The 10,000-nt window shown below is 35.6% G+C and overlaps 1 protein-coding gene across 34 annotated transcripts in view; it reads left to right on the top strand.

Moving 5' to 3' along the window:
* The window catches only part of rdgB (retinal degeneration B), a 175,927-nt gene that overhangs the window by 152,852 nt on the left and 13,075 nt on the right, over positions 1–10,000 (top strand). For all 34 annotated transcript variants that reach the window (XR_015191065.1, XR_015191064.1, XM_086537291.1 and 31 more), the window contains 10 exons: positions 837–1,007; positions 1,344–1,502; positions 1,994–2,142; positions 2,509–2,622; positions 2,740–2,848; positions 3,654–3,810; positions 6,046–6,195; positions 6,461–6,641; positions 6,756–6,887; positions 7,097–7,239. Coding sequence is in view for 32 of the 34 variants with exons in the window: in XM_086537291.1 (XP_086393417.1) it covers positions 837–1,007; positions 1,344–1,502; positions 1,994–2,142; positions 2,509–2,622; positions 2,740–2,848; positions 3,654–3,810; positions 6,046–6,195; positions 6,461–6,641; positions 6,756–6,887; positions 7,097–7,239 (1,465 nt within the window). In the remaining 2 variants the exon portion in view is untranslated. The remainder of the gene's footprint in view (positions 1–836; positions 1,008–1,343; positions 1,503–1,993; positions 2,143–2,508; positions 2,623–2,739; positions 2,849–3,653; positions 3,811–6,045; positions 6,196–6,460; positions 6,642–6,755; positions 6,888–7,096; positions 7,240–10,000) is intronic.

Genomic DNA, 10,000 nt, shown 5'->3' with positions numbered 1-10,000 from the left:
TTCAGTGTCAGAATGACTATTTCATTATTTTCCATTAATAGCAAAATAGAGGTGGGAAACATGACTTTGTAATTGGTTAAGGGGAGAGGAGGGTGCACAAGGGAAATGGGGGTATTGGGATGTAAGGGAAATGTGGTTGGAGGCAACTTAAAAGACTGCCAGAGACTTAAGTAGTTGGCAGTCTCATTTACAGCAAAAAATTCCTAGGGAAATAGCCTACCAGTTTTGAAGAGATCCTGCATGATAGTAGCAACTAGGTCCCAAGGGGTTAAGGAAACTTTTTAAAAGGTTACATAAAAACTTATATAGAAAGGGGTAGTGAACTTACATAAAAAGGGGTAGATAGCATTGTTCTTTGTGTGGCTACCATATTGTTAACATCATTTTTGCATTTCCGTGCATTCTTCACTTTTGAATACTTTCTATTTCACACTAATAATCAAATAACTATAATTGTGTACATTTTTACATAAGTAAAGAGTCATTGAAATCCAATGTAGGATATTACTGATGTTTAACTGCTTACATGTATATGTATGCTCTATACTTTGAATATAATCTTGTCATCATTAATTTAATGATATTTATGATTTCTTTATCTGCTATGACTACCATAGAGTATCCCTAGCTTAGCCTTATAGTACTATCAATATCCACAGCTCATTTTTGCATAAATAAAATATTTTAACTATTTTTCCATTTCTTTATTTAGGAAAAAAACACAGCCTGTAAAAGTGCAAATCTGGCATTTTTGAAAGACAGAATAAAAATAATATTTTGCCTGACCTTGAGATACATGTATGTACGCTGTCAACAAATTCCATTCTCTCCATCAGGTATGATACAAAGACCAGCTTGCCAACAAGTGTATAACTTATTCCACCCAACGGATCCGCTGGCTGTCCGCTTGGAGCCTTTACTCTCTGCCAGGTTTTCCTTACTCCCTCCAATCACCATTCCACGCTACACGAAGTACCCTCTCGGAGATGGCAACCCAACACATCTGTGTAAGGATACTTGTATTTGGTTCCTGTTTTGTAGTGGTGGTGCTTAACCCTATGACAACGGTGCGTCACACTCGTGTGACACAGCCAAACTCCCGATGCCGGGGCGTCATGCCAGTGTGATAATTACAATACAATATTGCAATCGCCCGGCATAGGGGTCTTCGCGTAGCGAGTGCCCCGTCGGGAAAGGGTTAAGAGCTTTATTTCATATCTCTTTCTCTTTCCTGAAATCGTGATAATAAGAAGGGTGGAGTTCAAGACATAAGTAGAGACCAGACAGTTATGTCATGGTTTTGCAGCATTTATTCTTAGTTAATCTTTTTTTTTCTCTGTCAGTGGAGTGTATTCAGACTCATGGCGAGGTGTTCCTGGACATTGGAGGAGCCACTGGATCCCCATCATTAGCGGGGCAGTCACGAAGGATGTCAGATGCCTCGATTCTTTCCACCATGTCGGGAATGGCAGATACTGTCCCCCTTGCTACAATTAATGCTTGTAAGTTTTCTTCTTGTAGTATTATTGTATGGTTTTGATCTGTGAATAATCATTTAAGAACTTCCTATTTTGCTACTTGGCTTCACGTTTCTTTGAACTTGCTCCATTTTCTTATCCAAGCAGCATGTTCACTTTTTATTTTTATGAGATTTTCTGCAAAACAAGATTTTGATAACTTGATACAAACTAGATAACTACAATGATGTGATATGAAAACCCACATGGAATGTACTGTTGATATTGTGTTCCTTTTTTATATTGTTGCAGTATCTGCCTAAAACACTGGAAAGTTATGTTCTTACTTATTTATTCTTCCTTATTAAAACACCTTATTATAAATGTAACATTTTTCACATTTTCTTTGGCAAATTTGGAAAGATCATATACAAGTATCAAATAAAGGTAAATCATAATAGTTGATTATAGTATGTGGATAAACAAGAGAGTAAATGGAAAGAAAAGTAGCAATTCCTGAAATTCATTCTTTGCAGTGAGTCAACGCTGGTGGGGAACAAAACGTCTGGATTATGCCCTCTACTGCCCTGAGGGCTTGGCAAACTTCCCAACCAACTCCCTGCCTCATCTATTCCACGCATCGTACTGGGAGTCTTCAGATGTGATTGCATTCATTCTCAGACAGGTATGATGAAATCCCAAGTTTTACATTCTTCTGCTAAGGGCATTTTCCATGGGGTTGGATCACTTTTACACTATATATATGTTTTTTTTTTTTTGTTTGTTCAAAATACAAGCTAGATGTTCCCTTAGTTGTGTAACTAAGCAATCATACCAAATGATAATTTGTATCACTTTGCTGATATATTATACCATATGTCTAGAAAATAGCAGAAAACATGACAAGATGCCTAGCCCAGGCTGAACATCTTAAGACATGGCTTGTCTCAAAAGGGTTAATCTCCTGCTTTCATTGGTATTAGTAATTCCCCATTTATAATGTCCAATAATACACATGTATATACTGACACTTTTCTTTCTTTTATCGTAGCTGGTTAGAACAGATCATGCAGCTCTTACAGCAGATGACAAAGATCTGCCAGTGTTCTCCCCCACACAGCCCAGGGAGAAATGGATGAAGAAAAGGACCTCTGTCAAGATTAAGGTGTGTGTGTGTATGTTTGTATGTGTATGTGGCCGATTTGTAGATATTTATGGATCATATGGCAACAAACACTCTAAAACTGTAAAGGATTCTAATATTATATTGTCTCTCGTTCAGAATGTTGCTGCTAATCACAGAGGGAATGATGTCATTGTGCGTGAAGGTGCCCCACAGTGCATACAAGCAAGATTCATGTATGGACCTCTAGATATGGTTGCTCTCTCAGGTACATATAATCTGCTCTTTTATCAGTATACTTGGCCAGACTGGCTTCCTCCACTGTCGTTCTTTATAAGTCAACTCTCACACTGTTGGTCTTGACAATCTTATTGTGGGTGATATAACTTATCCTTTCGTCACTTCTCTTGTTGGATTAGTGAAGGTTTAATGTACTTTTGATTAATTGTATGAATTAATTATTATATAAAAGTACTTGTGCAATAGCATATGCCAATACATTAACTAAAGACTAAAGTAATTTGTTAGGTAGCCAGTTGAATAATACAGTGTTTATATTGTCCTTGACCGCTCTCCCTGCCCCTCCCACATACTTTCCCATAACTTTCTGATGAAAAAAGAAAGAAAAAACTGTAGATGTCAAAATTGTCTTTGAATGAAGTAGAAAGTTTGTTTTTTTTTGTAAAATATAGTAGGGATTAAAGATTAGATATCACTTATATGTGATTTGTCTTTGATTTTTTATTATGATAGTTAGGAAGAGATAAATCTATACAAAGATAATCTTTTATAATGGTATGTATTAACCCATTAACGATGGGTGACAAGATATCACAAGTGGTGACAGTGCCAGCCTCCAGGGATGATAGTTCGTCATGGCTATCCTCCTGGTCGGTGTGCTGGGTAATTGGGCGCATAGCACTTGGCCGCGGCCAGTGTGGGCGAAAAGCCAAAACAGCCCCGTCGTTAATGGGTTAATTAGGATGTTGTAAATGTTATGCAAATGTTACTGATTATTAATAGAAATATGATTATTTTGTTTTGAATTCTTAATTTTTTTCTTTTTCTCTCAGGTGAAAAGGTGGACATTCACATTATGCGAGATCCCCCAGGAGGCGATTGGCAGCAAATAAGCACGGAAGTAACAGACAAGAATGGGCGTATATCATTCACTATTGCTCCAGAGAAAGCTCTTGGTTTTGGGATGTATCCTGTGAAAATGATTGTCCGGTAAGTCCTTTTCAACTCTTCAATTTGAAGTCCTAAGTAAGTAAGTCCTATTCTTAACCAAATTTTCATGTCCAGATTTTCTCAGAAGTGGGAAGGAGAGATTGGGAGCTGTAGCTATTGTGTAGATAAGATTACATATTAGAGACTTGTCATATGTAGTGGACCATGGGCTGAAATACAACAGTAAAGTTGGAAGGAAATAGATTGAGCTATTTCCTAAAGGGAAAATAAATGCAAAAGTATCTCTTAAATGACAACATAAAATTAGGTGTCATAGTGGACAAGAGCAGGAAAGTAGAAAGTATTTATTTTTAAGTATATACAATGTGAGGTTATAGATATGAATTATGTTTTTTTTTTTTTTCATGAAAGAACTTTTCACATCATGTGGAATATCTTGAGATCTCAATTTTAGTGTGTATAATTAACTCAATCTGGATTTTTTAATACGTAACATAGTACTGAAATTATTTGGGTAGATAAATGTAGATGTACAATTTACATTATATTTTTTATGGAAATAATTTTGAAGGTCAGTTAATATGAGATTTTGTTGTAAGAGATTTAATTATAAAGATTCAGCAGGGTGTTTTAGATGCATCAAATATTTTAGATCAAATATTTTATGTTGTGACTTATTTGGCAGATAATGGGTGAGAAACTTTCAGAAGTAGCAGAAGTCAAGGAAAATGGGGCGGATAAGGGATGCAAAGTATTTAAGTCATAATTCAGATAATTGGTATCGAAGATAAAAGTGTACCTGTGCATCACAAAGCTAAATTTGTGTATTTTACTTTTGTATTCGATTACCTAATTTGTTTTGATGTAATTTGGATACAGGACTGATTACTTGGACATTATTATCCCATGTAGATCAATAACTTTACATAGTTATTTAGTGTAGACTGATTACTTTGCATAGTAATCCATCCAGACTAACTGTTTCATATAGTTACCTCATAGGGACTAATTATTTCATGTAGTTAATCCAAGGAGACTAATTACATAGTTAATCCACACAGACTAATTACCTTACATAATCCACACAGACTAATTACTTTACATAGTTACCCAATGAGGATTTCTTACTTTACAAGATAATTAATTCACATGGACCAAGTACCTTACATAATACCTTTATTTGGGATCTCTTCAGCTCCCAGGAAACTTGCCACAGCCAGCAGTTTGGGCCAGAAATTTTTAAGTGAGGTCATTTTGTTATTGTGTTTGTGTGGTGGGCTGGAATTTCACTGTTTTTCTCCAACTTAAAGCATGCTGTGATGGTGGAAAGGGGCAGGTGGCATTTGTGTGGCATTGGTAGTGTTCTCGTGCAGAGAGTGTCAAAAGTCTGGGGATTTTACAAATTGGGAGAACAAGATTTCGGCTTCCAAGATTGTATCCTATGTCGTTATCATGGCACTTTTGAGGATTTTGTTTATTGTTTTGCTGATACTTACTTGCTTTTGAACTGTCCCCTTCACATGCTTGGGATAAAAGATATGAAGGATAGTTCTGGTAGTGTTCTTGAGCATAGGACATCAAAGGTTTGGGGATTTTTACAAGTTGGGAGAACAGATTTCAGCTTCCAAGATTATTTTGTATGTAGTTATCATGGATTTCTTCCATCTTTTTGCTGATACTAACTTAAATGATAAGTGGCAAAAACCCTGTAAACTTCAGTATAAAGGGTTTGTCTGCCTTTTTATCAATGTGATAAGAGCATTTTACCACCCACTGATGAAGTAGTATTAAGAAACGAGTAAGGGGGGATATTATTGCTTCACTGTGATTGTAGTTTTATGATGATATTTATGGACTTTTGATTTCACATTGAGTAATTTAAAGGGTGATGGTTCAGAAATGCTGAAGAGGATAGTCTTCTCTTATTTCTTTTTCTCTTCTTTCTTATTTGTATGAAGTTATGAACCTATTCTTGTCTTTACAAAGTACTAATTGAATTATTTCTAGGCAAGATAAATCAGAAGCAACTAATTTTTTTTTTTTAATATAACTACATACATTTATAGAAAAGTAGAAGGTGCTTAGGTGAAGGAAGGGTGAAGCTTAGCAGTTCAGCTTGAAGCAACAAATTTAAATGAACATTTACTTATCTTTTCTGAAGTAAATTAAGAAGATTATAAAGGTGATTTTATTACACTATGTAGTGATCCTGATACTCCAGGAATAATCAGTTGATTGAACTCATTTTATAATGTTCATATTATGTTCTTTCAGAGGTGACCACACCAGTGCTACTCTTTACTTGACTGTTGTACCCCCCAAAACTGAGTGTGTTGTGTTTAGTATTGATGGGTCTTTCACCGCATCAGTGTCAGTAACTGGAAGGGATCCTAAAGTCCGAGCAGGAGCTGTTGATGTCGTCCGGTAAGTTTCCGAGATCTTCTCAAAATTTATGTATCATTAAAGAAAGAAAAGTCTTCCAATTCTTCCAGCCTCTTTTTCTGCTATCTCCTTTATTAATCATCTCTGTCATTTTTAAAATGCTTATGGTTAGGTAATTTACCAATTTATCATAATCCTATTTTATGCCTACATCTCATCCTATATCTCAAAACACCTATCGTGGACAAGGGCTTTGTGGAGAGACATACATTTACAAATTCAAGCTAAAGCCCATATGTATTTACAGACACTGGCAAGAACTTGGTTACTTGATCATCTATGTGACCGGCCGGCCAGACATGCAGCAGCAGAAGGTTGTGTCGTGGCTGGCCCAGCACAACTTCCCTCATGGCCTTGTATCCTTTGCCGATGGTCTCACCAGAGACCCGCTGGCACATAAAGCTGAATATCTTCGAGGATTGATCCAGGTATGGAGGCCCTTTTTGGTTTAATGACTTCTTTTGGACTTCGATAAGGAATCTTTGCATTATCAATAGTGTTAAGTCTATTTCCTAACATTCATATGGTTTATTTCCTTTTAGGATCATGCAATTGTCATTGTGGCAGCATATGGAAGTTCGAAGGACATAACTGTATATAACAATCTTGGCCTGAAGACAGGGCAGATTTATATTGTGGGGAAGGCCAGCAAAAAGCAACATGCAAATGCACAGGTAAATGAATGCATTTAATAATCTTTTAGGGCTACATATTATTTTTACCATGATAAGCTGAAGAGCAACAAGAAAGAAATGTCAAGTGATTGATACATTTACATATGCTTGTACATTTTGAGAAAAATAATTTGTTTACACTGGAGCATATACTTTTCAGTATTACATAAGAAGCCATGATTTTGAATTATCATATCTTAATGTTCCAGGTCTTAAGTGATGGTTATGCTGCCCATTTGTCCTCACTCTCGGCCTTAGGCAAGTCTAGGCCTGCGAGAGGCAACCCCCAGATGGTCATTCCACGTGGTTTCTTTGGTTTGCCTGGCCAAAACAACGCTTTGAGGAGACGACGGTAAGTGAGATTCATAGAAGTCCTCCGCTCTCTTGGGTTTATTGAAAGCCTTTTCAGAGGAGTTCAGAAATCGGGGTTGATTGTAGTCTGGTTTGGTAATGGATTATTTTCATGTAAATTTATGAAGGTGAAGTAGAGTAAAGTGAGAAGCCAGTTATGAAGAGCATTAATGGAAAAATGTTGGAAATCATTTTGTATCACCAGTAAGCCTTCACCTCTTGCTTTATAATTTTCAAACACTGCTTACATAGATTTTTGCTTCAATAATTGCTTTTGACACCACACAATATGCTTGGATGATGGTCAGCATTTTATGGTACTGTCAGGTATGCTTCATGGTAATGCCTGAAACAAATAAGAAAAGTGGATTTTCTTTCTATGCTTCCTCACAGCAATATTAAGTTAGAAATGCACTGCTTTTTGTTATTTTCTCTACTTTGATAAGTTATCATCAGTATGAAGTCAAAAGAATGATACTTATTCTCTTTTAGGAAAAAAAAAACTTTTAAAGGTGTCTAAGGGTGTGGGTACCTGAGTGCATTGCATGGGTTTGCTTGAATTTACATTCATGTTCACATAAATTTGACATCGTTTTTTCAGTGTTAGTTGACATTTCTACTCTGATTGTGAGATTGAAAGCAAAGAAATTATAGATTTTGTCTGACAAATGATAGCTATAAAAGTCTCACATGATGGGAATTGAATTCTTGCAGTGTATCTGTCTTCGTGGAAGGCGAAAGAGTAAGAGTCCATTTTTGTGCATCAAGTCATTAGTGACACATCCCTGATGTTAGCATTCTTGAATCCTGAGGTTAGGTGAAAATCCCCTTTTTGCCAGATACTATTCCAGACAACCTAGATCTTTTAGGTTTGCAGAACCTAGAACAGTTTAAAAAGCAGTTCACCAAACTCTGTGTTGCACCATAAACCGGTCTGGGTGGATTAATTGCCCTGTATCAATTACATGTAGAGTTCCTTAGGTACTTGCAGTGCCAAATAGATGGACACATAATTATATACCCTCCATTTATCCAATAGATCACACAGTTATGCACCAAAATAATAAGAGAAATAGAAATAGAATCTTTTACTCAAGATTTAAAAAGTTTAATGTGAGTTACATATCTGTCTTAATTAGCTCATGTTATTATTTGACAACATTTTAATATATTTGAGGTCTTGCCGTACTAGTGTCACAAGGTAATGCTGTCTTAGACGATGCTTGCTTCATGAGCTGTATGTTGCATTTTTAGACGTTCTCATTGTTTGTGATTTTTGCTGACTATGCATAATTAGAGTGGAAGTATTTTTCATTCCCCAATAGAGATAGAATAACTTCACATAGATGCATATGTTACAGAGAAGCTTGAAAACTCCCTAGAAGTTAATCCACATGATCCAGCCTCTACTACGATGCAGCCAGAATTTAGCTAATAGACATGCTTAAAATAGTGTTGTGGAGTGTTGATCAGTGGAGAGAGGAAAAAAAAATCTAGAATAATCATAGAATTAGCAATCAGGATTTTGATGATTTTTCTAGTATGATAGTGATGATTATCCTTTCAAATGATTATTTTCATTAATCTTGAACAGTTGGACAATGATTAGAGTGGGTAAAATTGTCATGCATACAATGAATTATGCAAATCCTTAAGTATAGTTTTCAAAAGATGAAACTGAATCTGAGATCCAGTATACTCTGCATGTTAGACTGATGTATCTCTTATATTGATATATCAATTAGAGTGAAAGAAAATGTCAGTAGCCTGTGGTGATAATGTATTGTGGAGCATTTTGAAAAATTGCTTTATATAATAGAGTATTGATCAATTTAGATTATGTAAATGATCTGTAATCTCAGATGTTGATAATACATAGTGCTCATGCTTGTAGTGACTAATCTGAGGCTATTACTCTACGAGCGGGCTCTATTGCGGGCAATTGCAATATTTGCAATATGTCACCGCATGACACAACCATTTAGGGAGATTGGCTGTGTCACTACGGTGGGGCACCACCGTCGTCATAGGGTTAAGAACGAACTCATTTACTTATAGTGATATATTTGTAGAATAACAAGGAGACAGAAATGTTAGATACATTATAAGATAATGAATATGAAACAGAAAAACTGTAACTCAGTGTAATTATAAGTGAATATGTATATAAATTCATTTGATTACTTTTCATAATATATCGGTTATCATTACACATAATTTACGTTGTTGACAGAAAAATATTCCCCCATATACAAACATGACTTTTTGTATCTGATAATACATTATTTGTTCAGGCATGTAGATCTTGAAAACAGCAGAGCCAAAGAGCAGGAAGGAATTAGTATTTTCTGAAACTGAGTGAGAATAGTTTAGTTGTGGTGATACTTAACATTTAACTTTGTTCCATAACTTTTGCTGCAACAATAGAAACATTCTTTTTCAGGTAATTGTAGACCAATAGACTGAGTTAGAATTGACTGAGAAACTATGAGAAGATGTAACAGAAGCTATATGTAGGAGAGAATGAAAAAATATAATTAAAATAAAATTCCACCGTTTAAAAAAAAGGAGACATATTATCCTGTTTGATTTCTTCTGTCTCTCTTTTGTGTTCAAATGTTTCAACAATCTATTGCAAAAGAGCAAATAGCAACTGGTACTATGTGATGTGATTTGCCTGAATATGAAAGGGTTGATATGAAGGAAAATGAATACATATGACCATTGGCCAAAGCATTCCAGGTCAGAACTTCAAAAGTCAC

Source organism: Penaeus japonicus, unplaced genomic scaffold, assembly GCF_977035675.1.
Source record: "Penaeus japonicus unplaced genomic scaffold, GWHDUDI00000001_assembly GWHDUDI00000005, whole genome shotgun sequence".
Taxonomy (NCBI): Eukaryota; Metazoa; Arthropoda; class Malacostraca; order Decapoda; family Penaeidae; genus Penaeus; species Penaeus japonicus.
The sequence above is the reverse complement of the archived record's forward strand: the minus strand, read 5'-3'. Positions and strand labels throughout refer to the sequence as shown.